This window comes from Acyrthosiphon pisum, chromosome A1 (genome assembly GCF_005508785.2).
Source record: "Acyrthosiphon pisum isolate AL4f chromosome A1, pea_aphid_22Mar2018_4r6ur, whole genome shotgun sequence".
Taxonomy (NCBI): Eukaryota; Metazoa; Arthropoda; class Insecta; order Hemiptera; family Aphididae; genus Acyrthosiphon; species Acyrthosiphon pisum.
Genome location: NC_042494.1, coordinates 79,634,337 through 79,661,095, shown reverse-complemented (window position 1 = coordinate 79,661,095; position 26,759 = coordinate 79,634,337). Strand labels below are relative to the sequence as shown.

General features: G+C 36.5%; 1 protein-coding gene across 1 annotated transcript in view; it reads right to left on the bottom strand.

Annotated features, from left to right (window-relative positions):
• LOC100160448 overlaps positions 1–25,273 on the bottom strand; it is a 120,559-nt gene extending 95,286 nt beyond the window's left edge. Inside the window, exon 1 of the mRNA XM_001943700.5 lies at positions 24,753–25,273. Coding sequence (XP_001943735.2) covers positions 24,753–24,935 — 183 coding nt within the window. The 5' untranslated portion in view covers positions 24,936–25,273. The remainder of the gene's footprint in view (positions 1–24,752) is intronic.
• Positions 25,274–26,759: the final 1,486 nt, after the last annotated feature.

Here is a 26,759-nt window from a genome sequence, read left to right as displayed (position 1 = left end):
TAAAGAAAATATGTGTATGTTGTCTATAATATCAGAAATGTCGGTTAAAAAAAATTAAGAATGCTCACCCTTCTTTGTATACAAACGAAAACACAACACAACGTTTATCGGATAATATTGTTATATACGACGCGTCAAGCTGCAGCCGCTGCAGTTATCCAAACACCATATATTTTAACGCGGAACAATATATTATTATTACGTCAACGCGTACGTGTGCATTACGAATTTTACGGAATCAGTTTAGGTGTATAAATGTATAAAATATAAGCACACAAAACAATATTTACACCACCGCCACGTTCGTGAGTTCTTTAGCGTTTACCCCTTTTCACGCGGTGGCGACCGTCCGCGACGATAACGACCGCGGCAGCAACTACGCGTAATATTTTAATACCTGAGAATTAAAACGCATATACATAGTACAGATTTAACAGATATAGGTACACGTGTTATAATGATAATAATTATTGTGGAGTGTTGTAAACGCGAGATAAGAGTTGAAATACTAAATATACATATAGGATATCACCGGCGGCCGAGGAGTAGATAATATATAGATGGCATTTCAGACGGGAATCAGACGGTTTTTTTTATGGCCGACGATGCTGCAGCTCGACGGGGACCGTATTAAAAACGAAACGTCGTCGACGGAGTCGCTGCAACCGTATATACACACGGTCTTCGTAATAAGCGTATTTATACGTATAAAACATATTATATATAATAATATATAATACGTTAGACGTTGGTATATAATATTATGTATACACACGACAACGGTTCAACATTCCTTCACACCGAAACGCGAATGGGAGAGTAATATTATTATTCGTTTTATGTTTTTATTAACTCGTCACACGGATTTCGTGTGTAACGACGGGGAGAGAGAGTAAGCGTGCGAGAGAGAGAGAAACAACCGAAATTAATTATCGTTTAATTTATTTTCATTTGCCCACCCCCGAGGTTACGAGTTTTTATTTCCATTCTTTCCACCTCGCCGCCGCCACCGCCGTCGATAGAATATAAATACAAAACCGTCAAGTCGTAAACAAATAATAATAAAAAAAAAACGAAAATACTCATAACTTCCGCCCATGTACACTGTAGACTGCTGCTGATGCATACACCACTGACCGCCGCTGCCGCAGACAAGCTGATGCCGCGCGCGCAGGTTTTAAATATTTACCCACCTTTATTTATTGCATTTCACCGACAAAACGACTTCATTTGTCGTTGTTAGATTTTTCGTATACATGAAGGTACACGTCATATACTCAATGTTATAAAAATGATAATATTACAAAAACGATATACTATATTTTAATGTCCGCTTTCTGTAATGTGAACTCGTCAAATATAATATAATATATTATTATTTAATGTAGGTGCAGACCAGTAGACCACCAGTATAATAACAATAATAATAATTGCAAGACGTGTGCAAATATAGTGAATCTATATTGTACGTATTATAATAATATAATTATTATCATAGCTAAACGAGACTCCGACGATTCGTCGACAGCATTAACACGTCATAAAAGAGGTTTCACGCATATTATATTGTTATATACACTATACAGTATACATGCGTATAATACATATTTGATATTACACATATTATACTATGTTTACTCGCCGATTTAGTGCCCCGGCGGGCGAACAAAGGTCAACAGTGCTTTTCAATTACGCGTAGCCATAGCCGTTTAAATTGATTTGCGAGCTGTGTTCACCATTATAATTATACGACATTTACGATCTATACTATGTATCATATGTTGTATGAAGTTTTCGACGTATCGTTACCTAAAGTTTCAACTTATAGAATTGATATCACACATATATTATCCGCGAAAAGCATAACGTTTCTCAAATTTCGAACAAAACACCCGGTCTATATCTTAACGATCCGCTAAAAGGAAAACATTACACTTTTACATTATTCTTCATGCACCACTATAAAGTATAAACTATTATACAATTAATTGTATATAGTTGAATGGGATGTTTATATAATATAATATACTTGGCGTCGAAAGCCCGTAGGTACCAATATACGGAGTACCACGTCTCGATAAACAAAAAAAAAACCACCCGCCAATACGATAATATTATTATGTTATAACTTATAATAGGCTGGCGATAAAATATTAACATTAGTCGTCGAAAACGAATAGTATAACTAACCCGCAATTTTTTATAATGTGTATTGATTCAGACAGACAAAAATCGATCGGACTTTTACGAAAATCATTTTTTTTTTTATACTGATCGACAGCACCTAAGCGATAATGAGCCTGCTGCTGAGCTCGCAAGTAGACAATTTTTCGTGAAAACGTTTAGCTACGTATCTCATATATATTATGTACATATGGTCATATTGTATACAGACGTGGCTTATGGGTGGGTGGACGTGTGGATGTGTGTTCGTGTGAGTTCTAGTAGCGAAAACAACAAACTAGGGGTGTATAATGATATAATGATATATATAAATATCTATATAGACCGAATCTCCGAGTGCTTGCTCGAGCTTTATATAGGTATATAGTCACAGTTTGTGCGTGTATGGTATAGTAGGGGTGCGTGTGTGTGTGTGTGCTTGTAGAAGTAGAATCGCGGGCGGGAGAGATCTACGATGTCGTTTTTATGGCTATAGAGCAAATGGACTCGGGATTTATGTGCACCTCCTCTACGCCGCTCTACGATACCCAGGCGGCTCGGATCTCGCCGTGAATAATCCCGGCGGAAGGGACGGGCGCGAAAGAGACGGAAGAAGTATGGTGGTGGGGCGAAGGCTGTAGAGTGCAGAGGCGAACGGAAGTGAAGGAGAAACAACGGATTCCTCTGTATGTGCGTGTAATATATAAATATATTATGTATGTGTGGTGTATTTCACCGTCCGCCGGGGCTATTTCAGATATATATTACTAATAATAATGTTAAAAAAAAAAATTAATAAATTATACGATAAATGCGAGACGACGACAAACTGAAACGAAGAACAATTTCAATTTTTTTGCGACACGCCGTTTTTTAGACGCATGAAGCGTGACTGGAAATCCATACAGTATTATTATATTGCCACTCGCCATTGCGAAACACATATATAATTTGTTATTGCGCACAGTAATTATTGTAACTAACTACCACGTAGTGTGTGTATTTTTTGATCGAACGAGTCAAAGCACATTTTATTGACATGCCGACCAACAGGTACAGCAAACTTATATATAGGTACTTATACGCAAATTATAATTAGTAGGTAGTCATAATAGATTTTGTTATACACCTAACCTTGGATATGATATATTGGACAGATGGTATTCGCGATGAGGATTATTAAATACATTTAAAAAAAGAAACTCTTTTCGGATCAGCAAAGTGGCACGACGAGCATCGCGAACGCGTCCGATTAAATGATAATGAATTCGTATCCAAGCCACCGCGGATATATAGGTAATATTAATATACGTCTAGTAATATGCGGTACACGGGTGACCTATCTTCTATTATGCATCCGATAAGTAATAGCTAACTAATTATTAACATCGTAGTTTTCGACGACCGCATTTTGGGATGCACTTGCCGACAAACGCGCAGGTACACGAAACCGAGGTTTGTCTTTAATTAGCTTTTTAATATTATTATTATATTTTCCAATGTTTGTTTATCGTGGTTGTATTACTATTATATAGTCGTCGGTCGGTCGGTGTAATAGATTTATTGTACGAGCCGCATTAGTCCGCGCGCGCATTAATGAATATTCGCCTATCAGCCCCGGGGCCCCGTGTATATTATATAAAGAATATAATAATAATATAATATCCGAATGATTCGTGACTTTTCGTCCCCACCCCTCGCGCCACGCACAAGCCCGGCATCCGCCTACATCAACACCCCCGTCCGTCCGCATAAAACCGATTACTCATTATACGCATTATATAGTAGGTACGATCGTCGTACAGTCATCATCGTCGTCGGTTATTACCACCGTCGCCGACAGTACTATTTAGTACAACATATTATAATGGTTTTTGGATAAATCTTTGCGTTTAGCGGGGCCACCGCCGCCGCCTTCGAGGGGGGGAACCGCGCTGCACAGAGAGGACTGATCGCATTGTACACTATAATACAAGCGCGTGCGGTTTACGGAGGGCGGCCGTACATAAAACACATAATGATATTATATTCACCATATTATAATATATTTTATCGGTAGGTATATGTCTTACCGGCTAATACGCTTTCGATAATTGGGGGAATCTTATCGAGAAACGAGTCCAAACACGTTATATATTATCATTATTTATATGGACACACACACACCGGTGCCGAGCGTTAGATTTCACATCGTTACACACACGATGCAAGTAACCCACTCGTATTTTTAATTACAAGAGCGGAAACTATACGCAGCTATCATTACGGTCCGACATAATATATTACGATAGTATAATATCATATTTGCATTGTAACGTAATCCTATATATTTATTATAATTGGCCGTGTTTTTTTATTCATTTAGACGAGTCTACGACGACGACGTTCCGAGCGAGGATTTATATTTTCCGTTAAATCCGAACTAGAGTGTGTGTGTGTATAATTCGATAGTATAATATATTGCACGTATATATTATAATACGACGGAAATAAAAACGAAAAAAATAAATACTAAAACGACTGTGGTTTTCTGAACGGAACAGCTCGATGCGTCCGCATTTTGAGAATCCCTCGAGACGACCAAACGCACGCGGTGGTCGTATATCCGCTGTCTTCTTCGTCTCAGTAGCCCCGCCGTATAAACCATTAAACGGCTGATTTTTTTTTTTTATTGAGTGACCAGTGACCACACACTTATGACTATTTGAATAATAATAATAATAATAAAAATACGATCGAATCTGGTTTTATGTGGGTACATTATTTCCTTGATGAACATAAATACATAATACACACTCACACACACTTCCAAGTAAACGAAAAAAACAATAACTCGTTTATTTACTTATTCTTCTTTTTTTTTAATTAGTGTCTTCGTCGAATTACCCCCTGACGGTAGTATAGTTTTTTTATGCACGTACAGTTATTTTTACGGTTCGAAAGGCGTCGATTTTCACGCCGCCGCATTCCGGTAATTAAACGCGATATAAATATTATACGAGACGTATATATACGAATTGGCGGTCAACGTATAGTATCGTTTTCATCGATCCCCCACAATAATATATTACGTTATATTATATAGGAGTAAATCCTCTGATTGTCGTAAAAATCGACGTGTGCGACGACGCGCGCCATCGTAAAACCGCAGAATTTATAATAAAATATATTATTATTCCCGATGGTAATATTTTGTAAGATCCAGTCGAGATATACCACTGTGTACAAATGTACTAAACATAGCTGGCAATATGCGTATTGCCGAGAGTTTGAGGAGTCGATTAAAAAAAAGTTAAAGAAAATAATATACGTAAAAATAAAAAAAAACGATACGGGATATACAATACACCTATATGCCTAGGTTAGGCTATATAGAGACGTCTCGACAAAAACCGGAATCGACGTAAATATTTGGACGTTTTAAAAAATCGGGTTACGACGATACCGCGTTTAGGCGCACGTCATATCGAAACGACGAAACGTGTCGGATTAAACCGTGTGTATACCGCCGAAAGAAAGGCCGAGAAATCGGATATCGTGTATAATATTCGCATCGTTGCGGCACGGAAATATTATTATTATTATTATTATTATTATTCATAAGCATTCGATGTAATAATTTGTTAGAAAAATTAACGGTACGACGGGTCGTCGAGAGGACGAATTATAAACCGCGAGAATAAGACGCGTGTCAAATAAACGGAGTCGACTTCCCACGGCGTATGCGGTACAGGCTCGGCGGTGTTTTTCCGGACGTGTAAGGAAAAACTGTCAAACGGTATACTTGTAGGTGCAGGCCCACGCACTGTAAAATTCAAATTTTCGAGCGAACAGCTTCCAAATCGGAGAACTTTGATACCGCGTTTTGGGTCACCTATTTGCGACCAGCGCATCACAAATAATTATTTACCGGAGCGACGCTTAATAATCAAGATCTGAATGTGGTACCGCAGTTTAGTACGTATCGCTGGTGTACTGTACGTGCGTAACTTCTTGAACGTTCAAACTTCTCGACTTCAACACCAGAAAGCACATTTTCTTTAAAATACTAAAAAAACTATTTACGAAACTCATCAGGCCAAGTATATCTCGCAGGTCTTCTAGTGTCTTATACTGCTAGCTCTTCAATCCCGATGACGTGATCGATTGTTTCGCAAAAGAAAAAAAGACTGATAGACTTTATACTATAAAAATATTTGATTAAAAGTTGTATACATTTACACGTGCAATGCATAAAAATCTTTATTTTTTTTAGTTAATTGTTTATATATTAGATGAGAATATATGATTTGGTCAACCGAAAATTTGTTTCAGCCACGGCCTTGACACGAAATACGACGTATTGGTGTTGTAAACCCGGCTTAGTAAGTCCTTTATAACTTGTGATATAAACGAAACGAGCTGATAATTTACTCGGTCATCGCCGATATGTTACGACATTCGCGTCAATACAACTACCAATGTTATCGTCGCAGCGGAGGACAAAATCGTATACCTATAATAACGACCGGCGGCGGAGAACGGTCCGGCGGATAGATCGTCGGGTGCGATTTCGTCGCGCACATATTATTATTGTGTATATACAAATGGTATGAGTGTATAATATAATGAAATACAATTTATAATGGGTATTACAGCCTACTGTACGCCGCCAATTAATGAAGTAATTTTATGACATATTGTCTCCGCGGCGGCAATATAATAAATCCGATCCGACGGCATTGCGGGGAGGGCGTAGGTCGTACAAGTCGTACGCTAGTCGTACTATATATATATATATATTACTATACGTAAATAGGTACCCGGCTGCTGCACCGGACTACGACGACGATATATTTATATAACAACGATAATTACACGTCAAATAAAACCGTCTTATCTCCGGGCAGAAATCTCGTCCCGTGTATACGTATACATAATATGCTGTACACTATAGGCACCTATAATATAAAATAATATGCATAAGTAGTAGTTTTAACCTCATTGTTCGCAGAGCGTTCATTATAATATAATATTATTATATAAAAACTAATCTTAATATTCTATGCGACCCGCCCCCCTGCCACCGCCTCGGTAAATAGGTCGTTTTTCTCATTTCCCCCGGATTATTATTCGCCTCCCGCCCACGAAACGCAAACCGGTCTCCGCGCACCGCCGCCGATTGTCAACGACGGGTTCCTGGTTCACCGGAGTGGCGGTCGTCAGCTATCGGGTATAAAATAATATGGACGAAATTCGAAACGAAAAAAGGGTCAAGTAATAGCGTAGTAAAAAACGAATAGCTTTAATGAGAAAACGTATAACGTCACCAGCAGAAAAGACGCGCGAAAACTCGGCGTCGTCGAAAATATTCCGTTTGTGCGGTGACATGAATAACCCCGAAGAGGAATAAAAACGTACTCGTGTTGTATATAGGTGATGGTATAAAATGATTGCATCGTTTCCCTCCCTCGGGGGGAGGAATGCTGTAATATTATATACGAATCAATCATTCAGACGTCGGGAGTCGCCTCATCTCGGACTTCATCCCCCTCTTTCTTCCACACCGACCACCGAACACGATACTGGTTTATACTTACACAATATATCGCTTATAATATATTATATATATATATCCCTTCGTCCGTGAAATAATTTTACGTTATTATTATTTTTTTTATAAGACTTATAAAACTACGTCCCTCGGCACACCGCCACCCGTCAGCGCTCAGACCCTAGCTCTCGTACACAGCACCGCAATTAACCTCTCTCTGTCCGGCAGTGTCACGCGCGTTATCCGGTCTTTTAATCTATCGTCCCGGGTCCGCCGCCAAACGACTACAACAACGACGACGACGACGACACTGGCGTCGCTGTCGTCGGTTGTTAAATGAAATATTGAATTTCTCGGCGTTGGCTAATTCTCGAGACAAGGCAATCGCATTATACGACTGCTCGCACGCCGTAGAGATAAAGAGAGAAAAAGAGAGAGACACACACACACACACACCAACGGATATATTCATACACACTGCACGCCGACCCGATCGACCGGTGGCTTTTAAATAAAAATAAAAACGATTTAGACAAATATGTGCGTATATATATGTGTGTTTATGTTATATACAAAAACAGAGTTCCAGCGTACTTGACAGTTTACAGGGGTCGTCTTTACACACTCAAACACACAAATATATACATATATATATTATATTACTATAATATGTAGGCGACGCGATACGAATCCGACGAGTATAGGACCGAAAAAAGGTATCTCTGCTCGTCTAGATGTAATATATAAAATATCGTGTGTACACCATCATGGACGCAGACATTTTTATGTGTTATTTTGTATACGAGATGTCAAACGAGCTAGGGTGCAGCGGTGCACAGATATCGACGACGTCGACGAATTATCACACGATTTAGAGATACCCGGCTAAGGGTACTTATTTAATATTATGTCATCGTTTATTGGCCAGACCAGTCGAACACGATACGACGACGTTTAAAACGTCGAAAATCTATTAAAGCGTCTGACAGGGTTCGTTAAACAATCAAGTGGTGTGTTTTTATTTTACACCTTACACGTTTTAAGATTTTTTTTTTTACCTTGTACACTTGGCGAGACAAATAAAAGCCATTTCGTATATGAGAAATAAAACTATCCTGTTACTTTTTTTCAAGACTTTCTACCGGACTACTCGATAAACAATATTATTGTTGTGCGTTACACGGTTTTAATACATATATACCTCCTATTTATAATGTATATTTACATATTATATATACGATGACCACTATAAATGTACCTGCCGCGCCGCCGCTTCAATGTATGCGCATATTGAATAGAACGTATATTATATATTATAATATATAACGTGTTAGTTTTTTTATTGTCTTTATTGGGCGAGCTAGATAATAACAATCCAAAAAATCCGATATAGTATACGAATATTTATAAACCTGTTACGTTTTTTGTTTTACGACCCGTGTATAAAATAATATCGCCGGAAAAACTGCAGTATTTTGTCAACAAATTGCTTTTATATTGTAATACTTCTGGCGCGCGCACGCTCGAAGTTACATAATATAAAGTCAAATGAGTATACCAAATACATTTTACCGTAATGCATATTGAATATAGGAAATAAGGTCGCCCCGGGGGAATCGTATAATAGCTGAAAACACCAGGACGACGTTGGTTTTTTTATTTACGGTGCAGTGCATGCGTGAAACGAGGGTTGGAAGGAATACATGCACTTAGGACAACGAATCAAAAAAAAAAAAACGGAAATATCATTAAACATATTATATTTCGAAAGTCGTGAACACGTACCAGCAGCAAGTCGTGTAAGGTCGACACGGTAGGGAAAAATAAAAAAATTGTGTCAGTGCGTCGTCGGCGGAATCGCCGGTTATTAGTCGATATATTATGTACATCGTCTGCAATGTATACAAAACGAAGTATTTCAGACTTACCCAAATTTAATAATATACGCTCAGCAATATAAGCACTCTCCATACGAAAAAGGGTCGCGGAAATCCTCTCTCTACACCACGACAGCATATTATAATAATGTCTCATCGTATCCATACAAGTCGGACTTCAGGTCACATACATCGCACACGCGTGCGTGTATATCGAAGTGAAATCGTATAATGTTTTACGATAATACGATCTACGTGTGAAAACTATATAAACTACACACAACAAAATATAATATAATACCCAATAATAAATATAATTTACACTTTCGATGTGACTTTTCCATTTCTATTTTCCGTACCAGCGCCCCAAGACGTTTCGTAATTGTTGTGACGTTTTTTTCGTTACGTTTCGGCCGCGTGCTGTCCGTTCGTTTTCCCGGTCTGGTCGATATAATATAATATTATATTATGTACATATCATACAGCATGAAATACGTAACTCAGTACACGCAGGATCGTCGTACGAGAACGAACATCGCTCATTGCGATGCAACTCGCCGCGGCCGCCCACGCACCTGACCTATGAGGCGTGGTTCACAGAGTTTCTATGTGAAAACCGAAAATTTCAAACGATGCGGTCGACGTGCGGCCGTTATCGTGTGACATAGCTGTAATATACGATAAAAATGCGGTATGGCACACGATGTCATGTTATATACACGTGATGCGGAGTGATGACCGCTGCGACTTCAAACTACGCCGAGCGCCGCTTATGCTGCATATTATATTATATCATGTTTAAAAGGTTATCTTCAATTTGAAAATAAAATAATCGTTGTACATACTCTGAAACGCATTATATTATGGTTTGTAGCTATATAATATTAAAAATGTAAATTGTCACTCAAAAAATTAAAAACTTAAAAATTTGGTATAAGGTAAAACATTATATTTAAAAAAAAGTTAAAACTGAAATAATGAGTGTGTTAACACAATTAAATGGATAACATTGCGGTACAATATATACCTATATTGTAAAGAGTTTGTTTGACGTTTCACGACATGTGTGCAGAGCTTTCGCGCTCACAGCTATATATTGCGATGCTTTTCATAAAAAGTTAAAATAAATTTTTTGCGAAAGCTTATTGTATAATATATCCACGCATGATATGCACATCGACGATTCCATAGATAACGTGTCAAATTAAACGTGTACTTATAATACAAACAGTATAATATGTATATTATAATTTAAGACGACGGATGAGTACACATTGATGTCAGTATGTCTAGGGAGAAGAATTATAACGCGTTTGACGAGTCGAGCCGGACCCGATTCCGACTAGGACATACACGCGTATACGGATCGAATTTCAAATATTATTATCAAAACAGCGGCCGTATATTATAAATTATATATTATACATATATAGAATTATTGTATAATATAATACAATACCTATATAATAGTGTACTGGAACGTCATGTTCGCGGACAGTCATCGCGTATACAGATATCATGTATAATATGATAATATAATACATACCTACTCTCTCTCGAATACTTTCAATAAAGTATTATATTATTATTTAATATTTGCATATACGAAAGTGTAAAGACAACTGCAAAATCAAATCTGGTGTTATATACAACCACCGCGATACGCGTGGAAATGACATACGACGGTCGACGGATGTCATCTGTGTTTCGTTATTTATTCACTCTACACTCACATACGTATTAAATATAATATTTTAAGAAGAAAAATAATAGACACTAGGTATATACAAAAGCACATAATATACTTAGAAATATTATAGTCGGACACTCGGACGTGCTTGTCCGCCCCAATACAAGCAACTGTAGGCCGGTGGATACCTACTAGCATACAATTTTATTTCGCACCAGCTGTCATCACAGCATCGGTGGGGAATTAAATAGTAAATATTTGTATACAATATTTACCCAACACGGAAACCGTATAAACAGATTATTTTTAACAGCAAAAGCTGCAGCTCAATAGGTCCTCTAATAAAAAAAACGATCATTTCGAGTAAAAATGTATATGAAAAATGTATAGATTCTAATATTCTATAAACATTTTTCGGATAACCTATTATCAGTGCGTATTGATTACTGAAAAAAAAAGCTACATAATTTAAAAAAGTGGCTGCAGGTTATGTACTTATATAAATATATAATCATTATGGATGTATACGCGTGTACCTACTCGTCATCATAATATTATATTGTGTTCACTTCGAATTCGCTATTACTCGCGGAAATAGATGTTATTATTATAATATCATATGTTTTTCATTTTCCGGTCACGTCTGTCACCCGGGGCTGAATTTTCGACGCCAAGACAAAACAAAACAGAAAATGTTTGTTTCTCCGCCATACTATATATATATCATATAATATTGTATAATAGTATGCGCAGACGACTCGTGTGTATGGGTATATTATAATATAGCATGTCCCGTCCCGGCTCGGCGGTGTTTCCATATAGTCGCTCCGGGCTCTATATGTAAGCGCGCGCACAGTCTCTCGGCCGACGTTTTAGCCCTTTAGGGATGTATAATGTTATACACTCGGCGCGCAATAACCGCAACCACACCACCACCTCCGTTTAACGTCATAAACGCACGTACCTATCACATATATATATGTAAGACGTGTATTGTATCTATTCCTGCTGTAACCTATACGCCTTGGATTATAATATAATATACCCATCTGTGTGTATATTTGAGGAAAACGAATTTTCAAACAACCCGTAAATATAATAACAACGTAGTTCGTTTGATCGCGTGTGTTTCGTCTCAAAATTCAATACGCACAAAACGAGACATCACATACATATATATAACCAGCCAGTGCAATATAATATTTAATAATATAGGACCTTCATAATATTATATAATACGAACACAATTTGCTACCATTCTACAACTGCGGCGGCGGTGGCGGCGTACACAGACGGTCGAATAATAATTACGAGAAATCCATCTGGTCGTCGGCGATAGAGCATTCAGGTAACCCTTTTTACCGCGATTATTGTACACGATGTACCTATAATATATTATACAAAGTCTGGTGAACCTTTTTATTTTTCTCCTCCCCGCCGTTTCGTGCCCAGAAGGCGTCTACAAATATAATATATAATTACGAGGGTCAGCTGTCAATGCACGCACATTGACAAATGCGCATACTCCGTTTTATTATACACAATACACATACATATAAGTAGAAATGTAAAATATATATTAGATACAATATTTACTATACACTTACACTTTACAGGTAAAAAGTACTGCGCTTCGTTATACATATTCTTGAGGATAGTTTTTAATGCAACTGTTATATACATTCCATATGTTTTACTTGTCATGATATTGTTTCTCTTCTCGGTATTATAATTGACACGAAAAACGTAGACATTCGAAAAATGTAGACGCGATTTCCTCGACAGTTGACGGGAATAATGTAATAATTCGTGAGCGCAGTCGAAAAAGCCGAAAAGTCCATGATAAGAGACACTTGCAGAGTTTCAGCACACACTCTCGTGCGACCCCCCGCTCATATAGGTACGCCTATCAATATATGTGTAACGTGATAGGGGTGTACATTGTACTAATCGTTAACCTGTTGCTTATGTGGAGGGGGTATACGGAGAAACCATTTTGGAAACGCCATGTTTGGCGAGAATTCTCTTCTCCAACCATAAAAAAATTGATTTAAAAAATATATTATGGACACACGCTGCAGCGTCACCCCCGATACGTATAGTATTACCTGTTACGACGAGGCGAACAAATGAGCGCATCCTACATATTAATGTTATTATACGACCATGTTGACGGCGCATTTACGTCGCGATTAACTCGTGAAATCTGACTCTGACCTAGTCGTTGGTATAATATAAGAGGAAAGACGTTTTACTTTTACACACGGCGGCGGCTTCGTTGGGCACTGGCATGGGTGGGGTAGGGAAGATTGGGGAGGGGGGGTTGAGAATCTTGTACGACACAATAGTATATGTATATATATATATACATTTATAGATAGATGACAATCGGCACCGACGACGACGGCGACCGATGGAGTGATAATACTCCTATATGGAAGAGCAGAAATAAGAAAAACGGAAACAATGGACCTTTTTGCTTATGACAGGACAAAAGGTAGGTAGAGGAGGAGTCCCCGAGGATTCTGTAAGAGTGCATATAGCGACGGAATACGAGATAGTCTGTACGAGATCTAATTACAAAAAAAAAGAAAAGAAAAAAGATGATGTATATTTTGTTTGGACGGCATGGGTGAGGTATGGGTGCGGGGGTGGTGGTGAACACAATGCGGGTCATAGTTGAAACCAATTCAGCCGCTCGCGCGCGCGTAGAAAACTATCATTTTATTGTTTGTCATTGTTAGATATGTATATGAAATGTAAAAACAACGAATCCGGCGGTACGCGGCGCGTTCAAAAACAATATGTAAACTATTATACACGCCGAGGCGCCATTGTTCAGTAATAAACGGATTTCGAACAAAAATAACAATAAAAAGCGTATACATATTATATTTATATTATATAATGTAAAATCATTTATATACAATGTGCGCCTAAACGTTTTGGGAAAATCGAAATCTCATATATATAATATTTTCGTTGTGCATACATATACATATATTGTAGCAGCGAGGTAAACATAATAATGTACTCGCCCGACCGCATTAAAAGGTCTCCACTAGATGAAGGGTGTGGGGATTGTGTGAGGTGGAAGGTGGGTTAGTGGGTCTGCCGCAGATCGTGTCGTCCACAGACGTCTGGCCACCGCCCTTTTTTACCTTTGAATATTTCGCATCACTTGACAACCACCGCGCACAAAAGGATTCTTCCACGGCAGACACATATATATATATACTATACATATTATATATACTATACATATTATATATACTTTGTGCGAAATGTAAATTCCCCGGCAAACCCTACGGCTGCGGCTGCGCGCCCTGGAATTGCGTCTTCCACCCGCGAGTCGTGTCGGACCCCGCAGCACGAGGACACCATAACAATATAGGACTGTTGGGTACTTTGGTATGTCATCCCGGTGTACGAGTTTACGATTAAAGGGGAGCAGCGACTATATTATAATATATATATTATATGTGTGTATCGCTAAACTGCGCAGTTTGTTTTACCGTATGTGCAGTATACAGATGCGGTGCCTATATAATATTATATATACCAGTACCTATTAATTATTATGGTTTATTTACAAAACGTCATCGCGCGCGTACCTATAATCTATATAGATCCGACATTACGTGGTTACTGTATGATACGACTGCAGTATACTACGCGTAACCGCACATTATACCACGTAATACGTATACATCACACAAACGGTAATATACGCGTAGGATGTACATAGGTATACTAGGTACCTATATATACGTCTTTTGCGGGCTGCAAGAGAATATACCATTGCGTTTTGGATTTTCTGAGATGATATTATGCCCATTTGACTGAACGATAGTTGCTCGGTGATAGGGTTAAGAAGAAATATTTGAGCAATATAACACACACGACGAGCGCACACATAATTCATTTATGTAGATGCGCGCGCGCGCGTTACGTACTTATAGGTATATATTATTATATACTACACACACGGGAGGGCAACTGTCAGACCAAGACAAATCGGACTGCCGCCGCCATTATCATATAGCCTGCCATAACTTCTGCCGGCCAAGATTCGTTTTTATTATTATTATTTATTTTTTTTTTTTTTTAATGCTACCTATACCATTTCAAAACGTACATTTTAATACGTATACATATATATGATGTGCAGCAGCTGCCTGCCGTCGAAGTACACGATATAAACCATATATAATGCACACACAGTACATATAGCAGTTGCGGGTATTGCTGCTGCTGTAACGAGAATGATTAAGAGTCAAAATCCGTGCCGTGGATCTTAAACGCGGAATCCGAGTCCCACACGAATATCTATCATGGGTACCTGTATATGTTTACCTACATATATGCACGATGAACTGTAATACCGTAGTGTACCTATATAATATTATTATCATAATAGCATTATGTTATTATGCGCACGTCCGAAACACGTCAAAGATATTATAGATAGCGCGACGTCCGTCCGGGCAGAGACGATATAATAATATTTTTCCCCGACGCGCACATATACAATATATTATATTATACTGGTAATATCGCGGGTACTACTCCGATATCACAGACTTGTATAATATATGATTTATGTGCTCTCAATAAGTACCTATAACTATCCCCATGTATATTTTTCCAAAGCATTGATATATAATACGATGAACACTCTCCGTCGAAACGGGTCGGAAACACGCGCGAGCCGCGGCCACGACCGTGTTCAAAATATATTAGATGATAGGTCGTAATATTATTAGTATTAGTATTAGGTACCTAGTTATACGAGCCTACGAGTTTGTATAACTATGGTATGGGTACCACATTGGTACGACGACTCGAATTTTCGTGATGAAATGGTATAAAAAGTTTTCGGCATGACAAGTTCGACGCAATAAGCAACCCTTACCGACGTGCACGTTTCATGGTGACAGTCGAATATCATAATATACTTTTGCAAACTAGCTAGGTAAATTTATTATTATAATACAATGTACCTACCTATATGTATATCAACGGGGTCGCAATAAGTTTTTCGTTCTCGAAACAATAACTATACGATGATGACGTATACCCACTCGTAGCAAAAACTTAGTCAGACGCGAGAAATAGGACAAGCATAAAACATTATAATAATATCTAACCCACCTACCCATAACGCACTATACGCCTATATGCGTATACGAAACCGCTGTACTTTAAACTTAATTAATATAATATGACTAAATAATATACTACTCACCGTAACTCGCGTAAGTATGGCGACCCACGAAGGTATAATATAATACTGTATACAAATACGAACAAAATATAATAATAATAAGAGCCGCGTCCGTAAATAATAATTAATACATTTTCTGAAATCCTAACGGGTGTATTGTACGGCGTATAAATGGTAAATTTATAATATATTATTGTTATACATATTTATAGGATTATAATATAGTAATATATAGTATCTATACACACATTATTGTTACACAATATATTATTATTATATATATATATATGCATGTAGAGGCACGTTTGAATGGAACACATTGTATAGGTACACACATAATATACCTACGTGTCGCGCCAGAGAATTGTGTTGAATACGGTATAATATTATATTATATAGGTACGCATAACATCGTGAAACGTACAAAGTCTATTTTCGAATTAATATACATATTATAAAAAAACGGACGTAGGTGCCTGTGCTGCAGTGCGCATTGATATATTATTATGTATATTATTATAAAATGTATACCAAAGGAGGATGTAATATTATTATTATATAGATCCGAATGGACCGTGCGTGGTGCATATGGGTACACGAGCGCAAGGCCAACGGCGCTCGCGAGCGATCCCAACGCGATAAGTGAGAAAAGACGCCAGCGAAACATGGCTGCCGGTGTTTGTTTACACAAGAGCCGGGTGACCATTATTATTATTATTATTATTACGATCGGTATCGGGTGCGAGAACCGACGACGACGATATCTGGTCGTGAGCACACGAAATTCAATTTACGGGCAACACACAATATATGTTTAATAATAATATGTATACAGCCGAGCTGGTATACCACGACTCACACACACCTGGACGGTATGGTATCATATTGTTATGTACACAATATATTATAAAAATAATAATTATTGTTATACATGGTAGAGAAGTCTTGTTATACCAGCCACGTTATAATGTATGAGTTATAATATTACAGAATTTATTCTGTGATAATATCGTATATTTTATCTGCAGGTATTGTATATAATATTGCGTATATACATATATAACTTTATTCGAATTTCGGCGATATTCTTTCCGCAGAGTATAAAATATTATATGTATACCGAGATAATAATATGCAGTGGTGGCTCGTGCTATGGTGCAGAAGAGCGCGTGAACCACTAAAAAAATTGTTATATATTTGTAAGAAAAATTATGATTGGTTATCGGGCGCACGACAAACGATTTGAAAATTATTTATTAAAAAAGATTAATGCATGTAAAAAAATTTTTTATCGACATCCTCCTACATTATATATTATCATGAAAATTGTGTGCACCACCCTACGCGCAAAGCCCACGAGCCGCCGCTGAGCTAATAATAATATAATAGGTATAATATGTAACGCGCGAGTTTCGTCACCGTTCGTCATTATTACTTACAATATTACACAATAATCATTGTCGATTGTTGTACTATAATATTATAATATACGTTCGGGACGGCAAGAACCACTCTGACATTGTTCGTACGCTATATTATATTTCAGCAAAAGTGTTTGATATTGTTGTGACGCGTTTGCGGGAAAACATAAATATATATAATAGGTACACGATCGTTATAATTTATAACAATATTATATTATTATATTATTATAATCCCACGCCGCCGGTATCACCGTTTTTTTACGACATTTATTTGCGTCGGGTTGTTATATAATATTATTAAATTATTTTAACACGCGGTGAGTCGTTAACGACGAATTTTTTATCATTTCACAAAGATTATATTTCAAACACAATAAGCGGTTCACGGTAAGCGGAACGCGGCATTTTGAAATTTTCGGTTTTCATAGAAACTCCGCGAGCCACACCTCGTAGGTCAGGTGCGTGCGGCCTGGCCACGGTGACGGGTCGCATCGCCGCGATGAGTGACGTTCGGTCTCGTACGATGTCCCTGCGAGTACCTAGTTACATAATATTTTTATTGTATCATGCCGTACCGCTGCGGCGTGTAGGCCTTATTGACCCGATACGAGCGGACGACATCGGCACGCAGTTGAAACGTAAAGAAAAAACGTCATATAACAATAACTACGAGACATCTTAGGGGGCGCTGGTACAGAATAACGAAAAATATATGGAAAAGTCACATCGAAAGTGCGCACAGATAATAATTATTATACTATAACAGGGGTGGCCAAACCGCGGCTCGCGTCATAGACTTTTGCGGCTCGCATCTTAACGTAACATTAGCCAAAAAAAAAAAAAGGTCACATAATATACAATAATATGACTTTTTTTTTTTTACATCTTGGCTCTTCAATTTTTATTAATATATTTGGTGGCTCGCGAGTCTCTTCTATAAGATACAGGTACAATGTACACCAGGTACATGTTTAAAATATCCCTAAGTCAGCGTGTCTTATTACCTATATACATATTTTTTATCACATTATATTACCGCTCTGATTGCAGCTCGGTTTGGGTGTACCTTATTCGTGACGGAGGTGTGTAAAAAAGCTGATTTTGAATAAACGTCAAAGACAACTTCCAACGCACACGCTGTTAACTTAAAAAAAATTACCGCTCCGAAACGAGATAAGTAATAGTCGTCGTTTTATTAAATAGAGGATAAACGTCACCGTATAGCATTAAATGCGACTGTCCGAGCTATAGGTACCTACACTAGCTTTATAATAAAGAACGTATAATATTAAAATATAATACATAGTTATATGAATAGAGGCTACAACCGGCGTCCGGCAACGACACATTCCCTCGATAATATAATATACCTACAAGTTATATTATTATTTACAAAAATAATTATCATACATATAGAAAGCGGTTTGTCTTACTACAGTATCTCGATCAGTCTTCCCGTGTATTATGTAGATTTTGGCTAGAAAATTAAATGCTCAGGTACGACGATTTCGTATATAGAATACGATGACTGTAGCAGCATCCATAGTATATTATATATTGTAATATTATGAACTAGACGTCGCGCTCTCTGTGGGACCTCGCGTTTTTTTCCTTACGTAAACACATTATAGGTAGTTTTCGATCCGTTTACGGCTCGTATTATAATATTATAATAATATGCACGTTGCCATAACCCGCACCACAGGGCCTAAATATGATGATAATAATATACGACGACGCTGGGCGCTTAATTATTTCCTACGCGGCGTATATAACAATATTATATAAATATATCGTGCCTACATATTATTATTATATTTTATATCGTATTATATTATTAAATATATAATATTATTATTATAAACATATTTACTCCGCGCATGCGCACGACCAGATGCTGCGGGAGAGGACCTCCGAGTCGCGGCCGTTTTCACTGGGGTTATAGGTGATCGGAAAAACATTATATTGCGTGACCGACCGAAACTCGCGCGTAATCGTCGTTGGATCGTAAAACACCACCGCGACGGCGGCGTTCTCTTCCTCGTCGTCCGTAGACGGTAATTTATTGGCAAGAGCCCTACTCGTCGTCCCGCGCCCGCGTCGTATCATTATCTCCGATAAACGTTAATCAAATTTTGACGCACGCGGAGGAAAAGTAAAAAAAAAAATAAACAAAAAATAAAAACGTTTCCCCAACACATGCAGCATGCAGCACATACGGACGAAAAAAACCAACTGATTTATTGCTCTTCGTTTATACTACAACAGTGTCCACACACAAAAATCCATTCCGTCGTATACATATATAATATTATACTGCGCCGGCGTGGGTTTCCTTGGGAGATATTCTTTTTCGTAAAACGAAATTATTGGGTCCAAACGCGCGCGCGTTATATTATTATTATTATTATTCCACATTTTTCGGGCAGCTCTAAATAATTTTTGATAACATTATGTCGGAATAATTTATTTATATTGATCCCGAAAATCGCCCAAAGCTTTTTAACCCCGCGCACGCCCGATTACAGACAAAATATATTATTTATTACGTCAATCAGTTTTTTAAGCACTTGTTTATACACGCGTATTTTGATTTGTGTGCGTACTTATAAAATACATTTTCTCTATAAACATAATAAATATATAGTAAACGACGAAATAGGCACTACATAGTATACGTTAATATAATATATAAGATAGGTAGGTGATAGATTTATCCTGTGACAGAGTATATACTTTAATGTGGCCGAAAGTAGGTATACTGATTCGGGTTTTGAGGAGTAGATAGATGATCGGTAAGATACCTATACATAAATATCGAAAAATAAAATTACATGTCGAATACGATGAAAAAAAAGTTTGAATCAACGATTGAACGCCTCGAAGCACATGAGTATATAATTATTATATAGAATAGATATTAGATAGGTGCTATACCTACATAAATTCCTAAAATATAATAAAATAAAACCATACGATGTTTAGTGGATTTATGTGTAGGTAACTAATAACTCTAAAGCACAAACACAATATTATGATTAACCGAGTTTTTCTGACAATATAGGGACGTGGTCGATTATATATGGCAGTGACGCGACATCTTCTCTCTGTGCGTCGTAAAAATTAAGAAAAAAAACAATAATAGTAATAAACAATGTAGGCGCGGCGCAGCGGTGTTATTCCTGCAGAGTATTTTAAGAATCCCGAAACGGTCGTGTCCATCGTGCATGTAAATTGATTCATTATATTATATTATTATACCGTATACCCGGTCACCGTGCGAGTATGAGACAGGCGCGTGGTCACAAGACGACTCGGGAGTGAATCGCGCGCGTATATAATCCATTATGCGTGGTTGACGCGCGTCCGAGATAAGTACACACGCACACGGGAATACTGGCAAACAGGTACGACAGGTAAAATACGGGGCTGGAGACGATGTATATGCGCGGTAGAGCACGTTAATTATGTTCGTCGTATTAGGTATATATTGTATTCATTACGCACACCTGCAACGGGCCTTTTTAACGACGACGACGAGGAAGAAAAATCAAACGATTGCGGGTGGGTGGATGGTAGAGGAAGAGAGAAGGAAAGTGACAGCGAGAGACAGAGTGAGAGCTGAGAATGAGAGAGAGAAAACGCATATTATACACACCGATAAAGCTTTTTTATTCTATACGGACCCACGTGTAGGTGCCAACGCGTCGCAAGTGTAATTTTTCTCGGGTGCAGCGAGCGAGCGGGAACAACCAGCGTATCTCATTATATATCTGTATAAGTATATTATTATTATTATTATGACGGTCGTGAACCAAGATTTTGTCACCGTCGTAGTTTTGTTTATTTTTTTTTTTTCAAAACGCGTCACCGACTAATGTCATATATGACCGACCGACAAACAAGATTAATTCGATTATTATAAAAACTATACACATTGCGTGTGTATACATTGTACTATATGTATATATATAATCATAAATATACATTGTGCTATATGTATAAATATAGTCATAAATATACATTGTACTATATGTATATATATAGTAATATAGAGTACCAAACGTCTTTATACACACGTCGTACAACCTATTCACGCTCCAAGTTTAAAACGGAATCAATGAAAAATAGGCATACGCGATAATTAAAACGTTAAAGTTTCGATTCTAAGTCCAACGCAACTATTTTATATCTTTAGCTGCAATATGAAAATTAGTAAAAATCTGTTTATCTAGCCCGCTAATAAAAACAATAGCTAAGACGTGTTCTGACTTCTGAATTTCCAACCTAAACGCGACAAGCGTTATGTTGCTATTATCAAGCTTCAATAGTTTGATTGTTCAACTACATTTTTAAAATATTATAGGCTACAATAACGATAATTAATGCAATTTTAGCGCGGCATAAAAATACTATAAATTTATGAATATAAATTATCTTCAACGAAAATATGTGCCGGAAACTCGGCAATCGAATGATGTTATACAATTTAAAATTATATTATGACGATAAAATGTACAATTATATTACAGACTCGCCGAACAGATGCACCGCAGCAGACACTGCAGATAGAGCTTTCAAGATTCAGACACTGCAGGTTTATATAGTTACATAGTTTGGTAAAAAAAAAAATAAAAAATCTTTCCCGTTCGAATTTTGATAATTACGGGGCCACATGCGTTTCTCGAAATACGCTAAAACTCCGACGGTTTTTATGTTTTTTTAACGCTGTTTTTATGTCTGACACCAACCACAACACTACATAATATACAAGGCACTATATATAGGTGTTAAAGAGTATATTATATTAAACGAGATACAATCTTTGCTCGCAACTATAATAGTACTATAGCTGTTATTACTACTACTACTATACTTCTACAAACTTCTACAGATTACAACTACTTTATATAATAATACATTAATACTACATATAATATTCTAATAATAATCGATACGTTTTTTTTCACGAATTTAATTTTCACTAGTTCGTTCAAAACATGTGTACCTACGTGAACGAGTAAATAAATCCGCCACCGCTCAATTAATTAGTTAGGACGTATATTATTTGCCAATACAGTCATCACGCGGAGAAAAATTGTTATTATTGGCATGTTATAATATAATAGTAGGTACATAATATATTTAGTCATAGTTACAACGTTTCTATATAATAATATTATATCAAGTGTTTAAAAAAAAAATCTAAATTTCGTGTTTTTCGCTAACGTCGGTATATTTATTGTAACGATTTATGTAATACAGAGACAAATTTTAAATAATCCAAAAGGATTACGAGGACATAAAACGTCAAACGAATAACGACGTAATAGGCTCACTAAGTTACTCTTCCAAAACATTTTTTTTTAAATACCGAAAATTAGTCAAATTTTCATGCATAATGAACCAATACGTGAATCGATTAGACATGTCTTTTTTGTTCCCTGTGGTTACTGTAAGGTGTTTGAATGAAACGTTAAAATACGATACGCGACGAGAATAAAATTAAGAATTCGAAAATAGTTCCTTATCGTAGCATTACGTCGGATTATTGTACCTATATTGAGCAAGACTGTTGGAATTTTGAATTTTCGATATCAAAAAAACTAATAATAAAAACGTAACACATATAAATAAAATATGTATAGGTATGCTCTATGCCGCTATAGTCTATCGTAGATATAATTAATATGCTTATATAATATATATAATATAATTTGTATTAAAATTAATAAATGGATACAATAATTAAATCAAATTTTGACAGTCAATACTCAATTGGTAATATAAATTAGATTTCTGTAGTTTATTAATCGGAAATAGGTATATACAAAACAATATTAATCGAACTTATGAAATTTAAAGTTAAAGAAATTAATGTACTATTTTAATTAAAACACACGAGAACTTTGCTATATAATGAAATATTACGTTAAATATATTTTTAACTCAATTTTACCGTTTTGCACTCTGTTATAATTATTACCCGTCTAATAATTTAAACGCTGAAAACGTATGGTGTATCGTAGGTAATATAGTATTTACTTTTTAATTCGCATATTGTGTACTGGGTCTAATATGCAACCTATCTAGTATCTACCTATATACAGTTATATTGTAAACATGCAATTACACCGAATAAACCCTTTGAAAGCTTAAGAACATTTCTTACCTACCAATTACTGTATTCAACATTTTAATTGAAAATCCGAATAAAAGCTATCTACTAAGTGCTTATCACACGACGTCCGTCGCAATCGTGTCTCGAAAAAACACGTAAATATTTCGTTAATATATTTGTCGTATTTTTTTTACCCATATACAACAGACCTAATAGTCTGAACAAGAGCAAAGTTACGCGTACGACATTCAAAATTACAATAATTATTAATTTCTCTGAAGAATTGTGTACATGCATGCATGCATTTAAAGCCACGATCCATCAAAAGTAACGTACTCGACGGTGAACAACCCTCGACGATTTTAGCGAAAAACGTATATCTTTTAAGGAATCCCACCATCAAAGAGTGCCCACTTTACCACTATTTAACGCAACATGATATTATTATTTTAAAAGGCTGTTTTTGACCGATTTGCAATATTTAAAAACGCAAAAGTTTATTAAATTTGTAGCAATATATTTACGATATTATATGGTTTATCGAGACGTAGGTACAGTGTAATAAAACGGTGGCGGCGGAAAACGAGTTGTCATCTCCTCAAATATAGGTAAAGAAATGTTCAAATAAAAATGTAAACATTTCTTTATGTCTGTGCACCGTACCAATACATGTAGATGTACCTATTTTATATTAATATAATAAATAACTTCACTGACCTTGTGCAGACATCCTGCACGGCATTGGGCCACTGTGAGTGGTGAAGCTTTCATCAAGTCCTCGTCGGCATACACCAAGTCCTGTACCGCCGCCGCTGTCGTTCCGCGGAACAGGAGCAGCAGCAGCAGAACAGGCGACAGGGCGACGGCTGCGCGAGCCAGCAATCCGCCGGAAACGGTCATGGTTTTCTTCGCGGGAGATCGCAGGATCGTCGAAGACAAAACTTTTCAAAAATCCTATTTCACCGCGTCAAACGCAACCGAAAGACGAAACCGGACGATATTATCACGATTTTTTTTTTTCACGACCGACGACTGTTACTTTATAGGATAATGTACAGATTATATTATTACGCGTTGCGATCCGGCTAGGGCGGCGGAACGGGTTAATTATTATTTAATATAATTTATTACGAAACACGTCGATAACTTAACGGACGAGACCACGACACGAGAACGGACACGACGACGCGACGGTTAGCCGAACAGACAACGACTGACTGCTGGACCGATAACGTCGTCGGCGGGACTGACCCGGTGCCGGGCCACCGTCCACCAAAAACGGCCGTTAGAGCGCGGCACCAGTCGATACACGTCGGTGTGCCACCGCAGACGATTCGGGTTCGTACTCGTAATCGTTTGGTTTAGTCGGTATAAACCTATATTGTAATATACCTAGGTACTAGTAGGTAGCTAGGTAATATAGGTACAACCGTTGATTAAATATACTATATTATCATGTATATTTAATCAATGGTACAACCTGTAGGGGTTTTCTCAACACTTATTGAGAAATATCATATTATAATATTATATTATTGTCCCCTGTCTTCATAGTCCAAATAGAAAATATGTACCTATATGTAATATGTATACTATTGTGTACTGCGACGGACAATAATAAGGGTTAGGTAATATTGAAAAGTAGAAAATAACAATAATTGTTTGTTGTTGTTTTAGATCTAAAGATTTGAAATTGAAAAAATTAAATTGTAGGGGTGGTATAATGTTTCCAGCAACCCATCGTGGTATGAAATTTCAATATCGTTATTTTTTGATTTGTGCCGTATAATATAGAAACAATTTTTATTTAGTGCTATCAAACACCAACAAATCATACATTATATATTATACTATAATCATATATCATACATAGACGTGTGCAGCATTTTTTAGCAGTGATTACTCTTTGTCGACTTTTTTTAGTTTGAAATGTATATAAAAAAAATTATTATGTTTAATATTTTACATTCTGAACGGATCGATCAGTGTATTAATTGTATAATGATGTTTGTTTTTTTTTTAATTTTACGTCTGAAGACACGTTTTCTAGTAAAAAAAAATGATCTAATCTTTAACTTCGAGGGAGGTTTCTGATAGAAAATTGGATCTAGTTTGTACTTTGGTGGGTCAAAAATAGATATTTGTATAATAGTGGATAAAAAATAAACGAACACATTCGAAAAAAATTTAAAAAAAATAATGAACAAAACGTTACACAGTTTATCATTGTATACAGTGATTATTACCATTAAATTTAAATTTAACATATTCATTGTAATGATCTACTCAATGATGAGGTACACACTACACATATTAGTATTACCTATATATAATATATACCTACATTACTACCTATAAGGTTACCTATTTTATTATACGTTATACATTATTTTATACTAGTAATTAAAATCAATACCACCACTATTATTACCAATATTAAATCCACTGACTTTCTTTATAATAAAAATGTTTTAAAAAATTGTAAAATTTAAAATCATATTATATGGTTTTCTAATAATGTTTTTATCAAAATGAATAATAATAATAATTAATACCACATATTCGTAGCTATTATAATTTATTTATTTATTAGTTAAGAAACATAAACTGATGACAAGAATATACGTATATTATGTGACAAATAACCTCATTATTATTAGTATGGATACGAATAAAATAAATAAAATAGCTACGATTTCCCTCGGTAAAAAATTTCAACGTAAA